Raw genomic sequence first — 24,708 nt, forward strand, 5'->3', positions numbered from 1 at the left:
ACATTCCGTGAAATTCCCTTCGAAATGAAGGCATAAAATTTCTATTGTATCAACCAATGCACAACACTATCGCCATCTTTATCATACTCTAGCTGCTCTGCTGGTCATGGTTTCTTCCCCATCAACATCCAAGGTCAACAACCAGAAGGAGCGTGTTGTCCAAAGGCAGCTTACGGCGGGAATGATTGTCAAACGTTAACGTTGAGCTATCTTTATTATTTAAACGCGGACGTGATAGACAGCACCCAATACGGATGTAAACAAAAATGGCTGATAAACTACATTGTGTTTCTATGTAACTTTTAAATGTAAAAATCTAACAAGTTGTATAACACTGAGTCCATCTCGAGAGTAAAAATTGAATAGATGATATAAGGATAAACCTTTTATTTCTACAAACTTTAATACAAATGCTTTATTTTCAGTTTTAGCTCTGAAAATGAGCTATCCAACATTCTCAGCCCGGTGTCAAATATATATTGAATCTGGATAAAGAGTACCGTACCGTTTACAGAATAGAGAATAATGGTAAAACATTAATGATTATCGAAAAATCGGTAAAACAAATAAGTGATAGAAAAAAATGGGGTGTTAATGTATAAAGAATTATAACTGATTTTAATGGCTGTGGAAAATTATTTTTGTGATTTGATTTTTTACTGGAGATCTGAATTTAATTGATTTAGCGTACATGTATGACTATAAAACTAGGGAACAGACTACATATATATAGTTTAAAAAAAAGTTCGGCTGAGGATTGTCTCCCGTTTTCCGAAATATAAACATTACCGTCGGTGCTTCTAATTTTAGTGTGACCATCAGCAGGAAGTTGTTTTATTTATGTTTTCTGACAATATTTCTCTCGAAATTTTAAATGTTACAGATCACAGGTATTATTATATATTATCTATTTGCATAATGTAATAAATATAGTTCTATTCGTAGATTTAAACCTTTAGTTGATTTATAACAATGATACAATCTTTACCAACACAAATTATTGACATCACCTGGATACTGACATAATTTGTGAAATTATATCATAAATTGTCAACACAGTCAAAGTTCAGAGTTGTTTTATGATTTAAAAAATTGCTGAACACAAACAGAGATAGGGATACAGATAAAATACAGGTCACATACATGTATTGGTAACTGTCTTAACCCTCTTGCTGTCAGTTGTTTTTCAAGAATCAACATTGTATTTCGTGTGCCAGAAAATACGACACAATGACATCTGTGACTTGTCACTTCAGATGTCCAACAATAATGTCATTTGATATATAACATCAAAATGACCGTTACATTTAGTACCCATTGCAGAAAAATATAACGCTTTTAAATTTTTGATCTTGATTTGAAAAGTGATACAGCACTAAAGAGAAGTTGGCATAAACTAAAACATGGACATTTGGCACAGTCCGTGTGGACACATGTTCAGGGCTTCCAAAACGGTCATATTTTCAGGTCATTTGTATAATGTCTGGTAAAAGTTCGAATGGGCAAAGCATGAAACAGTCAACTTCTTTTTAGTTTTCAACTGTTCAAGGCTTTTTCGGTCATTTTATATAATTCACGATCTTTTTAACCCAACCTTTTGCCTTTAACATCCACACATTACTGGTCATAAAAGTGACATGATAATTAATTACTATCAAAACAACCCCTACTTCAATACCTTTTAATTTTAATCAAGGCTTAAATCAGTTGTTTGACAGCTGAAATCTACCTGTTCAGGTGACAGGTAAACTATTTTCAGTACCGGAAATCGTATAAATTGATCTGTCTATTCAATTATTTTCTTACATTTCAGCAGTTTTTATCTAATTTATTTAGTCCTAAAGATTAAAATTCTAAGAAATTAGTTTATCAACATGATTTGATGAAAAATTTTAAAAAATTGAAAAATCGTCAGAACTAAGTTGTACATTTTTTGTACATTGTATGAACTAGAAGTTGAACACGTGTGAGCATGTGCATAGGTGGGAAATTTAATTATGCATCCTACATTTCTTAAAAAATGCTAAAATTATCATTATCTAACGTTCAATTTCAAGTATTTTGTTGAAAAAATAACGTGGAAAGAGCTTCTTCATTCAGTCGTGCTTTATAAACGTACACGGAATTTATGTATCCGTTTATGGTCCATGTTTTACCATTGTCAAGTCAACATCTGGTTTTAAGAAAATGTGATTTTAAAAACGAAAGTTTTTGACAATGCCATTTTGCTCAAATAAAGAGTCTAAGGCAGATATGAGCATGCTAATGTGCACACTTTGAATGATGCACTGCCAATTTAACAATTTACATCCGAACATCAAATTCATATCAAAGTAAAGTTTAAAATTGTTTTTTTTTTAATCTAATGTCAATCATTGAAATGGCCATTTGATAACCATAATTGCCTTTTGTGACTAATTCTTAAGGGATTTAAATCGGGATCAGATATAAAATGTCGGGCTGGCTCAAATATTTTTTGGAAGCTCTGCACATGTAGCCCTCCTGCAGCAAGAGGGTTTAACTGTCTATTTTTTTAACATGATCTACAAATTTGAAATTATTGTTCTGTTGTAACAATCCCTTTCGAATCTGAGTCTGTTCAACCCAATTACTCTTGCAACCACACATTCACACCCTTCATGATCACACCTTACATGTTCACACCCTTCATGATCACACCTTACATGTTCACACCCTTCATGATCACACCTTACATGTTCATACCCTTCATGATCACACCTTACATGTTCACACCCTTCATGTTCACACCCTTCATGATCACACCTTTCATGATCACACCTTACATGTTTACACCCTTCATGATCACACCTTACATGTTTACACCCTTCATGATCACACTTTACATGTTCACACCCTTCATGATCACACCTTATATGTTCACACCCTTCATGATCACACCTTACATGTTCACACCCTTCATGATCACACCTTACATGTTCACACCCTTCATGATCACACCTTACATGTACATGTTCACACCCTTCATGATCACACCTTAAGTTACATGTTCACATCCTTTAAAGATATCTAAGAACAACAAGAAGTCAATAAAATACGGCTAGTGAGCATGGTGAGTTGAAACATGAAAATTTTAACATACATTGTATTATTGGCAATTTGTACATTTTCTCTTTGATCTTACTACCTAATATTTTTATACGCCCGTCAAAATTTTGACGGGACGTATTATGGTATACAAATGTCCGGTGTCCGTCTGTCTGTCCAGCGTAAACATGTTGCACCGTAACTTGGGAACGACTTATCCAAATTTCATGAAACTTACAATACTTGTTTCTTATGATGGTCAAATGTTCTGTATACTTTTTAGTGAAAATAAGATTAAAACTTTTTGAGTTACAGCACTTTGTAACTAAAACAGGAGTGTACTTTTTTCACATGTCGCACCATATCTCAAAAACTAATTTTGATTATTGCTTAAAACTTTACACACTTTTTTGTTATATTAATCTTAAGATCTGTATACTTTTTGGTGACGATTCAAAATTTCATTTTTGAGTTTTTGAGTATTTTGTAAAAAAAGGGGAGGGGGTTTTTACATGTCGTGCCGTATCTCAAAAATGATATATAATTATTGCTTAAAACTTTACACACTTCTTTGTTACATTAATTGTAAGATCTGTATACTTTTTGGTGATGATTCAAAATTTTGTTTTTGAGTTGTTAAGTATTTTGTAAAAAAGGGGGAGGTTTTTTTTACATGTTGCGCATTATCTCAAAAACAATTTATGATTATTGCTTAAACTTTACATCCTTCTTTGTTATATTAATCTTAATATCTGTATACTCTTTGGTTTTGATTCAAAATTTTATTTCAGTGATATTTAGTTTTTTGTAAAAAAAAAAAAGAGGGGGGTTTCACATGTCCCGCCGTATCTCAAAAACAATATATGGTTATTGCTTTCAACTGTCTCTAAAACTATTTATGATTATTGCATAAAACTTCCCCACAAGACGACGGGGGTATCATGCACTCATGGCGCAGCTATTTATAATGATCATGGACAAGACTTGATAAATGAAAATATGAGGCAATGAGGTCATCGTGTACATTTATAAGTTCAGCAAGTCTATCCGCCACGATTTATCAATGAAATGCACATGATATACAACCGACCAACTATCCCAATGTTTTGTATGCCTAAAAGTAGTTTAAAGAAATATTTTGTTCTCAACAACAAATAAGCTACAGTTATGACAAATTGCAGATTAAAAGAATAATGGCATTTTAATTTTTTAAACTAATTAACTTTATATTTTAATTATTACCTTGAATATCAGCATTTATGTTTAACATACATGTAAAGAAATTTTAAAGGCATATATACACAGTTTTGACTAAATTGGGAAAAAAAAGAGTATTGTTTCATAATCATGAGTATGAAATTTAAAGAAGAATAAATAAATGTGATTTAACATAAACATGATAAACAAGATTGCACCACTGTCATGACTGTTAAGTTCAGTTTCTTGTTTGTTCATCCAAAATTGCTATTCGAGGCATAAAACATGAAAAAATAAATTTGGAAGGGATATAAAAAAAATTGGCACATTACACACTGTTAACACTAGGGTCTATATTTCAATTTGTGGACAACAAAAATCAAAGGACGATAACTGTGTACTCAGACCATATGGTTCCTAAAAAAAAAATCTGAAACTTTTTATCAAGGTTCATTTGAGCATGGTTAGGTTAACCATGTGATCAACTTCCTATTTACATGTTAACAGAATAATTATTGTGGATTCATTATTATTGGTTGGATACCATTTTTCGTGGGTGCAGATGAACCACAAAATCAAATGTTCAATGAAATACATGTTTGTATACAGACAATGTCAAAACCACTAAATCACATGTTTGTATACAGACAGTGTCAAAACCACTAAATCACATATTCACCAATATTCAAGTTTTTACCAATCCATGAAAAATGATACCCACGAAAATTAAGGAATCCACAGTATTAGGAAGGGGTACCATTACTGATCAATTATTAAGCTCTACAATGTAAAACTCATCTTGTTATTTACATGTACATGAATCTGTCATGTGTGTGATTTCTATTTTCAGCTTTGATTTTCATCTTGATCTTACAATGTTATTTAGTGGCATCATGTAAGTATATTTCTATTGTCTATAAGTTACTGTATTAATGGTGTACAAATGTAGTATATATCTTTTTGGGGACTCTTTTCAATTCCCTAACTTTTCAAAATATCAGTTGTGAAAAAGGAATTAATAAAAATATAGGGATTAAAGATAAACTCAAAGAATCCCTTCTTTGATTTAATCTTTTTGCTTAAAATAATAATAAAAAAAAAAATATTAAGCATATTTGATATGGTTGATGAAATGAGTACTTCAGGTGCCGATTTGACTATACTTGGTGTAGATTGTCAGGGGTTGATTTAACCAGGGGCTGATTTTACTAGAATTTGAGATACCTTCTCTGTAGTCTTATTAATTATACTTTCGTCTAGAAAGGCTGTTTTTGATTTTTCTGCTCTATATACATGTAAAATGTACATGTTATATATCAGTCATGATCAGTGACCGCTGTGGAAATTAAACTTGGAATTGATAGTACAAAAAAAACACATTAGTTACATTGTTCATTAATTTATACTTCATACACTTGTATCAGCACAGAGATTTTTCTCAGATTTCCCCCCCCCCCCCCCTTTTTTTTGGGGAAAGACGGCTTCAAGCCGTCAATTCCCTAATGGGGTTGGCCGAGTATCATTCCCTCACGTCAATCATTTTGTTTTGATAGTTTGGAAACCTCAAAATGTCATACTGAAATTGATGACAAGGAGAACAGATTGACTTTAAATACATTTTTTACACATTTCCCTTCTGTTTCTCGTGAAATTATCGTATATTGAGCTTTCCCTTACACTGTATACGTTTCTTTTACAGTCCGGAAAAATCAGTATTACGAAATATTCTAAATATATCTAACCTAGTGACGTCATTGTTGGAATGCCACACTACACAGGGATATCCTTTATTTATTATAAAAATCATTCACAGTATTTGTATACTAATTTAAAATCCGTATTTGTTAAATGTAAACCTAATGAAGTTTGCTGTAGTGTAGATGATTCACACACCAACATGCAATGCTTTAATCTGAGGCTATAATCAGATACTTTGTAGGTCAACTTTCGCGGTAAACATTGTCAATGGGGATACATGAGATTGGGGAGAGAAACGGCAGTTTTCATTGTTTCTGTAAAGTTCTGTTTTTAGAATCTTCCTCCAATTCAGGAGCACCTCAATTGATGAGTAATTATACACTAAAATCAAAGTAAATGTTTCTGAACACTTAAAATGTGACATTTAGTATATGATAAGTAGTCTTCTATATAAAAAAAAAATTTGTGTTCCAGCATAATTATTGAAATGGTTAAAAAAAAAAATTTAAAATAAAATGTTGCTTTTTGTAGTTTATACCTATTCAGATTGGGGAGAGCAACTGCAGTTTTCATTCTTTCTGTAAAGTTATGTTTTTAGAATCTTTCTCCGATTAAGGAGCACCTCAATTGATGAGTAATTACCCACTAAAATGAAAGTTAATGTATCTGAACCCTTAAAATGTCACATTAAGTATATATATGATTAGTAGTCATCAATTAAAAAATAATTTTGCGTACCAACATAATTATTGTAGTGGTAATTTTTTTTTTCATTTTTTTTTAAATATTGCTTTTGTAGTTTAAAGCTATTTATTCATGAATTTAACAGATATATCTAAATGTGGGATCTGGAAACAAACTTCACACAGCTTATATCAATCATATTTGATTTTATAAGTACATGTATCCCTGTGATGAGAGTTGTAACTGGGAACTTTATCAATGGAAAATTAAAACTGAATAGATTTTTCAGTCCTAATTTCTTGAGAATACTGTCACAAAAAAATGAGAATGGTCTTAGCCTGCCGTTCAGTTGTTCATAATTAAAATTCTAAAATATATTGTAGTACGTAGTTGTTAAATTCAATTAAATTTTAGATAATTAACTCCCAACTTTAATCAAATGTTTTGATTTAGAAGGTGCCGATCTCATTGGTCCAAATTGTCTCTATGATGAATTCTTGACTAAGGAAATGAAATAACAATAAACAACAATTAGTTTCATTATTGTCAGTCTTTCTATATTTTATAGCTGTTCTTTTGCTCATTCTTTGTATGTAGACTATCAAAAGATACCCCCCCCCCCCCCTAAAAATTGAAACAATGGCCGTCTTTTCCCTCAGAGCTCTTCAGCTCTTTGATTATACCTTATAATTAATATAACATAAGGTATATAGGAAAACAAATTCTGAGACAAGTGCCTGTGTGTATCATTCAGGGATTGACTAATTTTTAAAGTTGAAAAACTATTCAGTTTGAATTAAAAAGAGAATACATGTGCATCTTGCTGTTGAATTATTATACGACCGCAAACATTTTTTCGTTCGTATAATGGGATGATGTCGTCTGCATCGTCTTCAAAGACGCATTTAGTGTCCGGACAATAACTTTAGTTTAAGTAAATGGATCTCTATGAAATTTCATAAAAAGGTTCAATACCTCAAAAGAAAGGTTGGGATTGATTTATGGGATGATGGTTCCTACCGTTTTGGAATTATGGACCCAAAAGGGGCCCAAAACAAGCATTTTTCCACTTTCAGGATATCAACTTGTGTATAAGCATTTCAATCGCTCTGAAATTATACCACAATGTTTGATACCACAGGTAGAAGGTTTGAATTAATATGGGGGGTTATGGTCCCAAATGTGTAGGAATTTGGGGCAAAAAAAGGGGCCAAAATAAGCATTTTTTTAGTTTTCAGTCAATAATTTGTGTTTAAGTGTATAAATCTCTCTGAAATTATGCCACAAGTTTCCATACCATACTACAAAGGGATGGTTTAGCGGGGGATGGTTATGGTTCATATTATCAGGCAATTTGGGACAAAAAAAGGGGGAAAACAAGACAATTTAGAAAATTTTAAAGCATTGAAGGGGAGGTAATCCGATTAGAATTAAAAGAACAGTGTTATATATATGTTTGATTACTTGATTACCTCCCTTACACTGCTTGAAAATTATGTATTAAGAAATGATGATTGTCTTGAGATGTGTAGTTTAAATTTATTTTTAGAAGTTACTGTTTATTAATATGAATTTAAACCATGACTGTATGTCATTTTATATTTTAATATTTTATAATGTATTTAAATGAGTAGTTATTGTTGCCAATTCCATTAAAATTTGAATTGAAATTATTTTTGTATAAGGAAACGGGGGAGGTGAAAAAAATGTGGGAAGGGGGTTGGGGGGTAAAATTAATATTCAACAGCATAGAATGTTGCTCAATAGCAAAAAGTTATGACATTAGACCACATTCATTCTGTGTTAGAAACCTATGCTGTGTCAACTACTTAATCACAATCCAAATTCAGAGCTGTATCAAGCTTGAATGTTGTGTCCATACTTGCCCCAACTGTTCAGGGTTCAACCACTGCGGTCGTATAAAGCTTCACCCTGCAGAGCATCTGGTTTTTGAGAATAATACGATATCAATGAAAACAATAACAATGGTATCACTTAGAGCAATCATGCTCTTTGATTATGATAAGGTAACCATTTTGAAGTGAAATTTACTTTTCTTTGGAAACATGTCTTGTAACAAAAGATAAACCTAAATCAATTGGTGAATTAGAATGAATGGTGTTTTATTATCATTTCAGTTTGTAAATATGAGGAGTTAACAGACAGGAAGGGGTCAATAGACATTCCATTCATTCGACCTGCAGTCTATTGTCATCAATGGTCTATACCTATACAACCAACTACATGGGAGTCAACTTCACAGGAGGTGGTAACTGTCAGGTACGTTTTCAAGGGAAGATAATTTTTGACAGGAATTAGATCAGTTAAGGGAGATAATTTGTCAACAGGGATTTTCTTTAGCTTATTGTACTGGTGATTATCTATTATCAGTTAATTTTTTTCTTGAATTTTTTTTACATATATCTCCAAAATTTAGTCTTTATATATTAGTTTTACTTCTGGATACTAATATGACCAGAAACAAGCTTTTTTCCTAATTTGGTAGAAATCCAGGATAGCTTAAGAAAGTTACAAAATATTAAAAAACTTTAACCACAGATCTAGAGTGAATATTTGTGGATGTCACTGACAACACCAATAATGAAGAAGGAATGTAGGGTTGTTATACATGTTATCTTGCTCTTGTGACAAAGTCGCAGTTTTGCTTTAAATCAATAACATCCATACTGCTTTGACTAAATTCCATAACTTCCATTTACATTATTTTATAAATTTTTTAATTTCTAATAATGATGCAGGGAATATTGGAATATGTTTTAGCTAAAGTTTTATTCAATTTTTCCCAATAAATTTCAGTATTTAAAAAATGATCTTTTGGCCATATTTCAATTCTCTTATTTTTCTTTCAAACATAATCTAATACTCAATGATATGATTTTGTATAATTTGAAAATGATTATATAATTAGATTTTCACTTGTTATATTTCAGCTTTAGTCAAATTAATATAGGTCAAAGGTCATCTGATGGAACATGTGGCAGTAACTACTTAACAATTGGGGGACAAGCAATTGGGGGACGACATCTCTGTGGAAGCCAAATTCCTTTTGTATACATATCTGATATGTATGATACCAAAGTATTGATTAAATATTACCAAAATACATCTGTAGCAGATGTAGGATTTACTGCAAAGTATACAAGAGGTATTAGTCTTAAAATGTTTATAAAAGTTGCCCATATGTGATTTTGGATTTGATGATGACAATAGCTGTTTAACAATTACATATTCTATATATCTACGATAACCAAATCATAACATCATAGGGAAGGAATCTAACTTACTATAAAATGGGTCTTTAAATATTTTAATACATAAATTAGAAAGATGCCCACTTAAATACAACACTACATATATTTGTTTGTATGTGTATAAAAATGAATCATTTCCTCCAAAAAGTTGATGTTTTAATACAACTGCAAAAATAAAAAAAAAAAATTGTCGTATATTGTTATCACGTTGGCGTTTTCCGAAGACAGATAGTTTCCAGATAATAACTTTAGTATAAGTAAATAAAATTCAATAAAATTTTAACACAAGGTTCAAGGTTTATAACCACTGAAGGAAGGTTGGGATTGTGTTTGGGGTTTTTGGTCCTAAGGCCAAAAAATGGGCCAAAATAAGCATTTTTGTAGTTTCCAGGCAATAACTTGTGTTAAAGTTAAATTCAATAAAATTTTAACACAAGGTTCAAGGTTTATAACCACTGAAGGCAATAACTTGTGTTAAAGTTAAATTCAATAAAATTTTAACACAAGGTTCAAGGTTTATAACCACTGAAGGAAGGTTGGGATTGTGTTTGAGGTTTTTGGTCCTAAGGCCAAAAAAGGGGCCAAAATAAGCATTTTTGTAGTTTCCAGGCAATAACTTGTGTTAAAGTGTATGAATCTCGCTGAAATTATACCACAAGTTTCCAAATTACAAAGGGATGGTTAGGATTGACTTTAGGGGGAGAGGGTAAGGCTCAAACCATTTAGTAATTTTGGGCAAAAAAGGGGAAAAACAAAGAGTTTTTCTGGTTAAAAAGGGGGGGGGGGGGGGGTAAAATTTGCAACAGCATAGTGTATTGCTCAAAAGCAAATAATTGATTATAAATTCCAATCATATAACCAATTTTTATTTCTTTGACTACAGTTATTCTGTGTCAGAAACCTATAGCTACTAAGTGTAAAAAATTAGTTACAATCCAAATTCAGACCTGTATCAAGCAAGAATATTGTGTCCGTTTTGCCCCCAACTTTTTAGTATTGGACATGTGTGGTCGTATCCAGCTGTGCTCAGCTAAGCAATTTATCTACATTGCATTGGTATCATTATATAAATTGGCCCTATTTTAAAGGATGTCGGGTTGTTGATGCTGTCAAACCGTCCAAAATCCAAAATGCCACTAAACAGATAACTAGGAAAATTGTCTTTTCATAATTAATCTACCAGTAACTTAAATTACACACATTTTACATCTACTGTGATCAACCATGTCAATCATGTTATTTAAAAAATAATTCCTTCATGTCATGCTCTATGCTCATTTTAACATGGGTAGGCATTATATTTGTTGATATTTTACACCTTAGCGAGTTGGAAAATATTGTCAAATATAATGCCTACCCATATTAAAATGAGCAAAAAGCATGAATGAAGAAATTAATTTTATTCTAATAGGACAAATACAGCATTTTTATACATGTTTTAGGTCCAAACGTACAAAAATACCTTAAAACTGTTTGGCTGTTCTCGTTTCCTCCCTGTGAAGTCTGTTCATAACATTTTAATATCAATAAGTTAAAAAACTGAAAGTAGGGTAAAGATATGTTGTTTGATAAACAATTTATAATAAAAGTTTATGTAAGCTGCTAAAATGAAGACATTTTATAGCAAACCCTATGATAGTTTTCCATAGATTCACCTGCAAGTTACCTGTCCATTTAAACTTTTGTAAGTTCTATTGTCCCATCTAACAAATACAACAGGTATTGTTCTCTGTGTAGTTTATTCACTGGGACCTTTAAATTTCTTCTAGGAGAAATATATCACTCATTAATTAATTTACCTGACCAAAAAATTATCTGTTTTTTTTATTGAAATACTTCTATAAACTCACATATACTGTATGCAATTTTGTATTTATTCAATATATCATTAATATATTTTCAATCTGTTCAATATAAAATCTGATTTAATAATAAAAAGTTTATTTTAGACACATTTTTTAGTATTTTCCAATGAATTTGCATGTTTTTGTTGTTGTTAATTTATAGACTATGTTTATGAAGACCTTAATTTAAAAATAATAATATTCAAATTTTTATTTATCAAACACACAAAAATATTTATTGAATATTTGATCAGAAATCAACTTTTAATTTTTAAATCATTATTAATATTGAACACATTAAAAACGAGTTTTTGGTATTGAATTAATACAACACCACATGCAGTTTTGTGAGTCCTTTCTTAGGATTGGTATAAGTATTTTTTCATCATTGACAGTTCAATTTTTTGTTCAGGTATATTAATCAATGAGTGATATATTTCTCCTAGAAGAAATTTAAAGGTCCTGGTGAATAAACTATACAGAGAACAATACCTGTTGTATTTGTTAGATGGGACAATAGAACTGCCAAAAGTTTAAATGGACAGGTAACTTGCAGGTGAATCTATGGAAAACTATTATAGGGTTCACTATAATACACTAACAATGGAAATAATGAGAATATAAACACTAAAATTGTGCGCATGTGTCAAACATATTTTGTGCTAATTAGAACACAGCTTTTTTTACAAAGTGTAATAAGGATGTCATATTAGAAAAATCATTATGAATAAGTCACATATAAGGTGTTTATTACTGTGTAAAGAAAGACACCTAATGTGTTATAAGGCTGAAATCCCTGAATATATATTTCATCTAATAACTGTAACAGAGTGTCAAGCCTTGTTCAATAACAACTTTTCTCATTGAAGTATTTAAGTATGATTGCAATATTTGGGTCAAAAATTTTTGTTTTATTTTATTTTTATTTTTATACAAAATTATTTCTATATTATTTTATTATATTTAATTTTATATTCTTTTATTATTTTTTATTATTTTATTATTTACTTAATCTTAAATATTTTACTTTTTTCATTCATTTATTTATCTAAAATTTTGCTTTTTAAATTTTTTGCTTTTATTAAATTTTCTTATCATTATAAATTATTTAAATTACCACATGGTAAAAATATAAATTATTTAATGCCCAAAAAGGCGCAAGCCAGGGCCGACCGTGCAAGGGCTGTATAGCCAGTCAAGGTCGTTAAAAACTTCCATTTGTTGGGTCAAAAATAGTTCTAATTGTATTATTTACAAACCTACTTTTTTAATGGCTAGACTTTGTTTTTTTAAGGTTTCATGCGTATGTCATCAACATGTTTGAAAGGTGAAAATAAATGTTCTAATGGAAAATGTATCTATGATAGCTGGAGATGTAACAATGCTAATGAATGCGGTGATAACAGTGATGAGATTGGCTGTCCTACAAGTATGTTGGTTTATTACTGTTTCTCTAATTCTATAGCAAATTAACCATTTCCGAACCCATTGTATAAAAAAAAATTAATCAAGGTGTGGTTGCCAGTGATCTCTGAAGATGAATGGATGAGTTTTAGGGTCATAACCTTTATCAGCTCTCAGGAGGAATCAAAAAGTGGTAACAGGTGTTAATGAAATTGACAACTTTGCTGACCTGTTGATTATATTTTATTAAATCAACGTGTTGTTCATTTGATCTCAGTTCTTAATTTATCAAAATTCAATTAAGATGTCTAATTTTCTTTTTTCCCTCTAAATTTCCTATTGTGACATCATGAAAAAAGGCAACCATGCCTGATGACGTCACAAAGGAGAAGCACATCTGTTTGCAGATCATTCGAAAGGAAGGATTGAATATGTCTGCATAATTTTTCAAAAATCATTAGAGAAATACATTTGTAGATTCCTCCACCAAATCTTGTGCAATACAATATGTATCCGGCCACTCTCTGCCGTTAAATTTTGAATATTTTACTGTCATGAGTGGATAAATATCATATTACACTCGATATAGTGGTAGAATCTATATGAATCAACCAATTTTCATCAGCAATATATTTTTGGTAGAAGAAAAATAATCAAATAAAAATTGTAATGAATATGTAGAACTTAGCCCTTCCTGAATATAAAAAGTTTGAAGAAAATTAGATAACTAGAAAATTTTTCAATTTAAGACTCATTCCAAAAATAAAGTAAAAATAATTTGCTTAGAACTTACACAGGATAAGAGAGCCGCAATAATTGTCATTGGTTGTTTCCACCATCCACAGTATGTCTTTTATTGAAGGGGCTGTTTGTTTTAGCAACATAAATGCAAGTGCTCAATTTGATTTGATTATTTGAAAGCATGATTATTGAGACCCACATTTTTCTCTAATTATATCTATGAAATTTTATTTGATTTTGTATATTAACGCCACTTTAAACTCCACTTTTGGGTTATTTGGTGGCGGCCAGTGTTTATTAGTGGAGGAAGCCGTCGTGCCTGAAGAAAACCTGAAATAACATTAAAGCAGGATATAGAATTTAATCTTTTAATTTCTTTATAGAAAAGACAACACAAGCTCCTACAACAACCAAGCCACACCAATGTAAACCTGGTGAGATAAGCTGTAGATCTGTAAATTGGTATAATAATATATGTGTAGAACCAAGATATCAGTGCGATGGACATAACAACTGTATATATGGGGAGGATGAATCTAACTGTGGTAAGTGTTAGTTATACATGTAGTTATTGTTTAACATCAGGTACCAGTCTTAAGTAACAATATCAAGTACCAGTTACAGAAAAAATATCAATTTACTAATAGTTACAGTTGAACATCAGGTACCAGTCTTAAGTAACAATACCAAGTACCAGTTACAGAAAAAATATCAAATTACTACTACATGTAGTTATAGTTTAAAAGCAGGTAACGGTATTAGTAACAATATTAGGTACCAGTTACATAAAAAATATCAATTTACTACTAGTTACAGTTGAACATCAGGTACCAGTCTCAGTAACAATATTAGGTACCAGTTACATAAAAAATATCAATTTACTACTAGTTACAGTTGAACATCAGGTACCAGTCTCAGTAACAATATTAGGTACCAGTTACATCAAAAATATCAATTTACTACTAGTTAAAGTTTAACATCAGGTACCAGTCTCAGTAACAATATCAGGTACCAGTAACAGCAAATATATCAATGTACTACTAGTTACAGTTGAACATCAGGGAACCAGTATTAGTAACAATATCAAGTAGGTACCAGTTGCAGTTGAATATCAGATACAACTTACAATACAGTCATATATCTGTAATCTGTAAAAGTTACTTGTAAAAATGGAACCTGTGGGAAACCTGTAAAAATGTGGATCAATGCAATGAGTTTACTGAGTATCATTAAGTATCTTAAATTTGTATTCTACCTACTAAAGAAAGAATTGATTAGGGTAATAGATATGTATGCTTGCAAGCATTTATTCTTATTTATGATGTCATAGCTGTGACTTCCCTTGTGACTTAATAATTCTCTTTTATGCAGAAATCACAACAAAAAGACCTGTGTGTGACAGATCACAGATTTTATGTCGTCCTATCTATAACCATCAAAGAGAGGAATGTTTAGACAGTCACTACAAATGTGATGGGAAAATCAATTGCTTAGGAGGAGAGGACGAAAACACAAACTTATGTGGTAAATATTTGTGAAAAGTCTATTAATATTGTGGGGAGCAAGTAGTACCGGTGTGTGAAGTGTAGGCTAATGGTTTGGACTACTGGTAACAGTTAAACCTGCATCAAGCAATCATAAAAAGTGTTAAAAGTAATCACTCAAGAGAGGTGACTTTAAAAAAGCGGTTCTAAAAAAATTCTGATTTTGTCATCATTTGAGGCATTTATCACTGCAAATTATTGAAGTGTTATTGTTCTTAAAATAGTAGAATACTTAAATTGCTGATTCTGGCGTTGAAAATTGAAAATAAATCAAATTACTGTGGATTCATTATTATTCATTGATTTTTAGGGTACAGGTAAACCAAGCAATTAATTGTTTAATGAAGACAAATATTCTTAACGCTTGTGTTTAGACTTTGGCAAAACCACAAAATTAAATATCCAGGAACATTCAAGTTTTCTTACATCCAAGAAATTGGTACCCATGAAAATGAATGAAGCCACAGTATTTTAAGTTAGTGATACTGTTATCAATGGAAACTGAAAGCAATTGAATATGAGGAATTTAGGAATTCACCATTTTCCAGATTTAGGTTCTAAATTTTTTTTGGCATGATTATGTTGGTACATGTAGTTAAAAACATTAAGATAAAAGGTCTTTTAAAAGTTGAAATGACAATTTTGTGCTAAAATTTGGTGACTGTGTAAGACAAGTGACCACTAAAATGAGTTGAATTATATAAATAAAACGTTTGAGAGGATATGAAAGTGACCTTTTTAGTTGATCACAAAAACATGGTGACTGTTAAGGCAGATTTGATCCTACGTAAGCTTACGAGAAATATTCTTTTAAAAAGTTACTTTTCACATTTTATATTCATATTATTTTTCTCCTCGTGAAAGTCACAGAATAAATCGTTCTCAACAATTTATTGTTAGTTTACAGCAGTTGTAAACTTTTTACTTTATTTTAGGTTATACTACTGTCCCAGATGGACTTGGCTGTCATGGAAAAGACATTTCATGTAGATCAAGTAGAACATGGCAGGCAGTTTGTTTATCAGAGAAGTATATTTGTGATGGAAATAAAGACTGTTTCTCTGGAGAAGACGAAGATGAGTCTATCTGCAGTAAGTTAACATTGATCTAGTATTTGGAGTTTAATCCAATAAGTCTTATACTGTTGATTCATTTATTTTCTTTGGTACCAATTTTTGTGGATGGAAGAACACTTGTATTTTCATGGTTTTGCCATAGCCTGCATAAATATCGAAAGATAATTTGTAATTCATTGGACAATGGAATTCTTGGTTCCCTGCAGGCAAGCACAAAATCCATAAAAATTGGTATCCAACGAAAAATAAGGAATCCACAGAACCAGGAAAAAACTCGGAGAAAAAAATCAAAACGGAAAGTCACATATCAAAATGATTGAACAGAGAGTCAGAAGGCACTTTGGAAGTTCTTTTATGAAAGGTTGCATATTTTTTAATGAATTAGAATGGACTGTAGAAGGTAATGATTTTGATTAAAAGTGTTTTCACAATTAATGAGGGTATAATGTCTGTAGTATTCAAAGTCCCTTGATTAACAAAAGCAGTGTTCAAGGTGTGTCTTTAAAATGTGTGACGAGTATGGCTAGCCTAAAGGAAAACAATTTTTGGTGTTTGATACCTTTTATAAAATAAGAAACTGACCCCAAGTTTAATTATTTTGGTTGAATCTTAACCACTTTCCACGATTGCATTTTCAATGTTAAAACTAAATTGTTTCTTCTGATAGAGCTGTTTTTGAGGTTGAAATTGCCCTAGACTATTATCATTTATATTAAAAGATCATTTTGAATATAAAATGTACCTAGAAAATGCTGTGAATACATAGAATTTCAGTAATAGTAATATATGACAATTGTAATTGTATTTCACAAAGATGGGAATGTTTTCAGCATGGCTTTTCTCCATGATGGCTAGTAAAACAAAGGACAAGGTTCACTTAAGGTCAAATATTGCCTTGAAATTCAACTTTATCATAAAATATCTAAACGGCCATCATTTGGTTCTTAGATGGGTCTATTTTAAAAGCCTTACTACGAAGTCAAATAAATCATTCTAGTCCTCAAAGTCAGCACAGTTCAATTGTAAAAAAATGATTTTGTGCATTTTTTAACGTAAAAGCTTCAGAAAAACCTTGTTTCAAAATGTTCTTCAGCCAAAAATTGTTAATGTTGACATTGAATCCATAGCCATAAAAACTTAATGAAATAGGGGTAGTGGCCAAGATCAATTATTTTAGAAACTGTTATTGAATTATTGAAAATTTGACTAAAAGTTAACATTACAAATGCAAATAATGCGTACTTGAGGGGTCGTTTCTTCATCATTTTTAAGGCAATGTGCCAAAAAAAAAATGTTTCTGTAGTTTAATATCAACTAATTATATGTGAAACTTGTAAAATTTTGGCCTGATTAATATAAATCAAATTCTTAGGGACAATTTTAACCCTTTGTGGGAATGCTCCTTTCTAAAAAAAATATATTATTTTCACAGGTCAAAAGTATTGTAACAAATATATTGAAGTAGGACATGATGGAGGATTCATCACATCACCTAGATACCCCAACAGTTACCCTGACAGTATGGAATGTGTCTGGAATCTTCACACGCCAAAAACATCAGGAATACAGATTCGCTTTAAAAGCTTTAAGTTACAAGATACAGAAAACACAGACTTTCTGACAGTATACGATGGTCCGGACAGCTCGTCTAGACTTATTAATACTTACTATGGTCTGAATACACCACCATTAGTGATTGAATCAACGTCAAGTGATTTAACTATTGTTTTCTATTCTGATTCATTTGTCAAAGAAAAAGGATTTAATTTTACATATCAAAACAAAGGTACAGTACAATATTTTGGCAGGCAACATCAACAATTTCATATCATACAGATTTATATGATTTACTTCTCTCTGTCTTTATAAAAATGAATGCGTCTATGTTTCCATCAGTCCTTGCAATATGTCACATTAATTTTCGGTCAGAAACTACTAACCACAGCTTTCTAAAATTTTGTATCAAGCTTGTGACAATGGTATACTGAGTAATGCATTCTGTTTCATCCATCGCTCATCCACTTTCTGTTTACTAAATGTTTATAGCAGTGGTATCATTATTTAGAACTAGCTCACAGTCCAACTTTTTGACAAATTACCATTTTTCAAAAGATAAAACACTTAAAATGGCTTTTAATATCAGTAATCTGTCCTGTGAGCATTTGTATTTGCAATGTTAAGAAACCTAAATTGACCTTACAATTTGAACTATCTGTATGTCATATCCTATAAAAAAAAAAACAATAATGACATTCTATGTTCTATGCAAGTTTGACAAATCCAGACATTCTATGTTCTATGCAAGTTTGACAAATCCAGACATTCTATTTATATACAGTCTAATTTAAACCATTAAGTAAACAGTGTCATTGCTTCAGAATCTAATTATGATAATGCTGGAATAATAATTTTGCATTGCAGTGGCCACTGTGTTAACTTAGTTATACTTAATTAGATGGTGGAGGATCTGAATGTGCCTTTATAACTTTATTTGATACACAAGAGGGGTCATCATCTTTGTCTTATGGACACATTCCCCATTTAAATCTTATTATTACACGATTTTCTCACTTATTTTGAGTAATAGAACAACTAATTTTTATATGTAAAATCAATTTCATGGTTCATGTGTTAACTTTAAGTGGCAATGTGCACTACTCTGATAATATTGGTCAACTATATTAAGTTTTTATGGCTAGGTCTCGAATACTACAAGCAAAGGTCAACTTCAATTTGTGAATGAAATAAAATTTGTAAGGTATTATCAATGTCATGGAGGTTTTGTCTGACCTTGACAAAATTTATCATGGATCATTGGTCATGTGGAATGATTCTATTCTACATGTCTGTCTGGCAGGGTTCATATAACTGTGTACATCATTTTTATGAATCATTGGTAATGTCAAAATGTGATACCAGAACATGTTGAAGTAACACCTTATCTTAAGGATGTACTTAGGTGAGGTTAGGTGAAAATCAATAAATCAAGAATTTAACATTAATCTATGAGCTTGTAGGGCATTTTTTGACGGTTAAAATAAGCTAAAAATAAGCTAAAAATATTGATAGGTCATTGACCTCCTTTTCGAGATATTTGAGATTTAAAATATGGTGGGAAAAGGCTGACTCGGACTTTCACCTTATATTTGCATTGGTATATTTGGGTCTCAAAACAAAAGAAAAGAAATCAAGAATTTTCTAAAATTTTGATAAATGATCTTTCATGAGCTATTAAGTCTTATATGAAAAAATAAAATGGGTGTTATGGGGCAAAATATTTTACTTTGTATTGTATGGAAAAACACCAAGGAGGCCGAACATTTGACACAAATTTTATAACCTCACCTAAGTACATCCTTAAAAGCTTTTTAAACAAAATTCAATACTTATTAGTAAACATGGTAAAGCAAGCATAGTCTTACCAAATTATTATTTCAAAGATTTTCCTCTCAAGCCAATGTTAGGGAATGCCTTAAACTTGCAGTCAGGTGAGAGTTTTTTTGTTGTTTTTTGTTTGCTCTGTATTGAAAACCTCACTGTGACTTTGAAATGGAGAACAGCAAAAAAAGAGCTGTGCCTTTGCTTTTTATGTGTTTATTGCTGTGCATGTTTTAATTTTGTGTCATAGATGAATACCCCATATCCTTTGTTTTTCTATGACATTTCATGGTATGCATTCCTGTTTAATTGTAGGAAACTGCCTTGCAGACCAGGTCCTTTGTGGAAGAGAGAGGGATTGTTATGAGACAAACCATAAGTGTAACGGTATTTGGGATTGTCCTTTATCTGGATACGATGAAAAAAATTGTTGTAAGTTGTAGTTTGATATCAGATACGAAGATGTGGTATGATTGCCAATGAAACAACTATCTGCTGTTGTATACGTAGTTAGTTGGTATTTCAGATTTTGATCAAATTCTATAAGCATTAGGAATGTGTTGATCTGCATCTGAATAAGGTGAAAAATATATTTTTGGCATTTATAATTCCATAGTAACAATTACAACTTTCTGAAATATATTTTTTTTAAAAAGAGTAAAGAATAGACATGAAAATCTGCTGGTATAGGTAGTGCACAATGTTATATGTTCAGGCTTGTATGCAGAAATTGACAAAACTATAAAATCAAACATCCACTAAAATACTGTTTTTCATTAATACACAAAAAATTTGGGACCTAAGAAAATAAATTAATTTACGTTCAGCATTTATACAAAACCACGAAATCAAATATCAATCAATTTACAATGTTTCCTCAATCCATAATAATTGGTATCAACAAAAATAATGTAATCCACAGTATTTGTCATTCGACATAAAGCAAGCAATAATATATTAATACATCTATATTAACAGATAAATGTGGTGACCAGTATACATGTGGACCACATATTAATCAGTGTTATGAGGCCAAACAGAGATGTAATGGTGTAGGACATTGTACCAACATGATGGATGAACTTTATTGCTGTAAGTTTGATGCTTGAAATGGGGAAGGGATAACCAGGGGAATCTACTGGTAGTTAAGGGATGTACACAGGTCACTGTATGGCCTTCATCAATCAGTAAATTCCATACTAAATAGTCAGCCTAGGGTAAAAGTATGTGATATCATTTAAAGATAAATGCTACAGGCATGGTTTGTTTGGATTTAAATTGCAGATGATGAATGCAAGCAGGAGAGACTTGCCATGTTACCACAAACAGTTTTGTTTTGTTTAGAGTTTAAGCGATTCAGTCAATTTGTTCTTGTGTTTTGTATATTTCAAATAGATTTACAAATTTGAACATCTATTGACTCCTGGTGACTCTTATTTAAGTAAAGAAAAGACTATCACTGAGTTCTCATCTTCTATAATACATGTCTTGTGTTTGATGGGGTCTCATTGGGGTCTAAGCGTGACGCGGGATTGTCGATTTCTTGTAAGCGTGACACATGAAAGTCAAATTATTGTGCCGTGAAAATGGGAAATGAAGTCTAGCGGGACACGGGAAATCACAAAAAAATGAGAATTGCTTACGTACATAGTGTAAGCGGGATACGGGAATCTGACAAAACAGTAAGCGGGATCCTGGATCAGAACCCCCCAATGAGACCCCCTTTGATGGGATTCCATTATCTTAAATCAGTTATGGATTACAAATAATGCAGGTCGTTAGACAGTGAACTTTAAAGGGGAACACTGTTTTTAAATTATATGTAATAACAAAAGATATTAAATGTTACAGTACAGTCTTAACCTAACATTGATACATTTCCGTGTGATAAAAAAAGTTGTATATCACGTGCATGATATGTGATTAAGATATTGTCTTTACATTTCAGCTTCTACACAATGTGGACCCCACAATGGAACATTTTTGTGTGATAATAGGAGATGTATATATGAGACATGGAAGTGTGATAAAACAAATGATTGTGGTGATAACAGTGATGAATTTGATTGTAGACGTAAGTTTTAGTATATACCTAGCAACAGGAATCACATGACCTATGACAACATCTATAGTTGGAAAGAGCCTTGTCCTTGACCTTTATAAGCCAAAAAAGAAATTAAAGGATTGAAGCTTTTGTCATTGACTTAGAGTAGCTTAGGGCCTTCACTACAACTGACCGCTGTAGTTGCCTTAAAATATTATCTTTTGGTCTGTTACATCAAATATTTGAAAATGTTGAACTAAAACATTTAAGGACAGTGATTTATTTCCTCAAGGTTACCCGAGTACAAATTTTCACCATAAAAAAACAGTTGAATATTTTCTGTGTATTAATCTAAAATACCTTTTCAATGATAGAAAAGGGCCATTGTTTTCCCATTAACTTCCTTATATTTTCAATTCTCAATAATTGAGCTACTTCAACTTTTAATTAAATTTATTAAATTTTATTTACAGATACCAGTAACTTGATAAAGATAGCAGCTGTGTGTGGTGCTTTGATTTGTGGTCTACTTCTTGTCGTAGCTTTAGGGTGTACATGTAAACTCTACAATCTCAGAGTACACGGTCACAGACAAAGACATGAAACTCCTTTGTCAAGATTGTATTCAGAATTCATGAGAAGACGTGCTCCTCCTCCGTATCATGAGGCCATGCTCACATCTAGACCTTATGATGAAGTTAGACGAGATTACCTTGAACATCTACAGCAGACAGGAAACAGACCTCCATCAAGGAGAGGAAGACGTACTCGCAACAGAAATCAGCCACAAACAGGAACAGGAAATGTTGAGGGAGAATCTCAAAATACATCAGATAATGCTGATACCAGGGAACCAGAGGAACAAGACAGTCTTGCAGAGGCACAGAACTCTGTCAATACAGATTTCGAAAGACAAAATTCAAATTCTTTACTTATTCTTCCAGAAAGTAGTTCAGACGAGTCCGAAAGTGACGATAATCAAAATGATTCTGTTCAAGTGAGCATCTCTGAGGAAAATGTTGTTACAGCCTGTTACAGAAGAAGCAGCCAAAATAATAAAACAGAATCCGACAGTGAAGACGTTGACCAATCACATTCTACCCTACCAGATCCTGATTGTCAATCAGCTGATGTCTGTAGTGTAGATGCTACAACCATAGCATCATGTGATAGTATAGACGAAGCTTCTGACAAAACTATTGACATTGTTGTTGAAACTCTTCCACGAAGACGTCATAATTCAGAAGGCTCTCTCAACTCTAACGAATCGGCGGACAATAATAGTTATGGTGAATTTACAATAGCTGAACATGTGATTTGATTAAATGTCAAATTCCATACTGGAAAAGATGTGATAATATTTTTTATAAAAAACTTTTGTGACATATCTTTTAAAGAAAAGTTGTTTATATTTTAAAACTATACTTGTTTTGATTATACTTTATTTGAGTTTTTGAAAATTGCTTTTATCTAGTAGGAAAATTTATTTTAGAGAATTTAATTAGTCTACTTTTGTCAATAGAATTTACTTATGATTTTAGACAAGCTCTTTTTTAATTTTTAAATATCAATGATTTTTAAATTTAAAGTATCAAAACTTTGAAGTAAATGTACTTAAGATTGAGATATAGCTGGAATTTTATGTATGAAAAATGTGATTTGCATTTATATTAATAAGAAATATTAGATATATTAAATATTGTATAGTTAGGAGAAGCGGGGACTATTAAACTGTTTGTCTTATTTATTTTTAAATTGTGCGTCTGATAAAACAAATTTTGATTTCTGCCAAAAAAGAATTGCCTGCTCTCAATGCATGTACCAAGCTTCCACATTAATTTTTTTTAAAAATTGTTTAATAGAGACGATTAGCTTAATCACGTTAAAAATCCTAACTGCATGCATTCCCAACTTTCCTTACAGCTTAATTTTAGTTAATGAATCTTTGTTAACATCAGTTTAAGATATTAAGTCTTTAAGACATACCACATCTTTTTTTTTTATTTATTCTTCAATAAAAATACAATATTATTTGTATATTCATTGTACATGTAGAATTATGTTAAAAAAAATCACATGCATTTATCAGCAAAAGCATAATTAAGTAGATTTAACGTAAGACAATGAAGTGATACTGGTCACATTTCATGTACACTTTGGTATGGGCTTTGCTCATTGTTGAAGGCAGTATGGTGACCTTAAGTTGTTTATTTCTATGTCATTTGATTTTTTGTGTACAGTTGTCTCATTAGCAACCGTATATACTACTTTTTAGCTCACCTGGCCCAAAGGGCCAAGTGAGCTTTTCTCAGCACTTGGCGTCCGGCGTCCGTCGTCCGTCGTCTGTCGTCCGTCGTCTGGCGTCGTTAACTTTTACAAAAATCTTCTCCTCTGAAACTACTGGGCCAAATTTAACCAAACTTGGCTACAATCATCATTGGGGTATCTAGTTTAAAAAATGTGTCTGGTGACCCGGTCAACCAACCAAGATGGCCGCCATGGCTAAAAATAGAACATAGGGGTAAAATGCAGTTTTTGGCTTATAACTCAAAAACCAAAGCATTTAGCGCAAATCTGACATGGGGTTAAATTGTTTATTAAGTCAAGATCTATCTGCCCTGAAATTTTCAGACGAATCGGACAACCCGTTGTTGGGTTGCTGCCCCTGAATTGGCAATTTTAAGGAAATTTTGCCGTTATATGGTTATTATCTTGAATATTATTATAGATAGAGATAAACTGTAAACAGCAATAATGTTC

At 31.5% G+C, this 24,708-nt stretch overlaps 1 protein-coding gene across 1 annotated transcript; it reads left to right on the forward strand.

The window, feature by feature from the left end:
- The first annotated feature begins 780 nt into the window (after positions 1 to 780).
- Positions 781 to 23,969, forward strand: LOC139523469 (low-density lipoprotein receptor-related protein 12-like). The gene is made up of 13 exons (XM_071317530.1): positions 781 to 890; positions 5,114 to 5,158; positions 8,784 to 8,925; positions 9,597 to 9,811; positions 13,056 to 13,190; positions 14,290 to 14,451; positions 15,278 to 15,430; positions 16,386 to 16,541; positions 17,959 to 18,312; positions 20,220 to 20,336; positions 20,883 to 20,996; positions 21,853 to 21,978; positions 22,422 to 23,969. The coding sequence occupies exons 1-13, from the start codon at positions 875 to 877 to the stop codon at positions 23,267 to 23,269; spliced, it is 2,583 nt and encodes an 860-aa protein (XP_071173631.1). The 5' UTR covers positions 781 to 874; the 3' UTR covers positions 23,270 to 23,969.
- Positions 23,970 to 24,708: the final 739 nt, after the last annotated feature.

This window comes from Mytilus edulis, chromosome 5, assembly GCF_963676685.1.
Source record: "Mytilus edulis chromosome 5, xbMytEdul2.2, whole genome shotgun sequence".
Lineage (NCBI taxonomy): Eukaryota > Metazoa > Mollusca > Bivalvia > Mytilida > Mytilidae > Mytilus > Mytilus edulis.

Coding starts and splice junctions, on each gene's coding strand:
- LOC139523469 (XM_071317530.1), top strand. Junction 14,452..15,277: donor GGAGGATGAATCTAACTGTG/GTAAGTGTTAGT, acceptor TCTTTTATGCAG/AAATCACAACAAAAAGACCT. Junction 18,313..20,219: donor TTTTACATATCAAAACAAAG/GTACAGTACAAT, acceptor GTTTAATTGTAG/GAAACTGCCTTGCAGACCAG.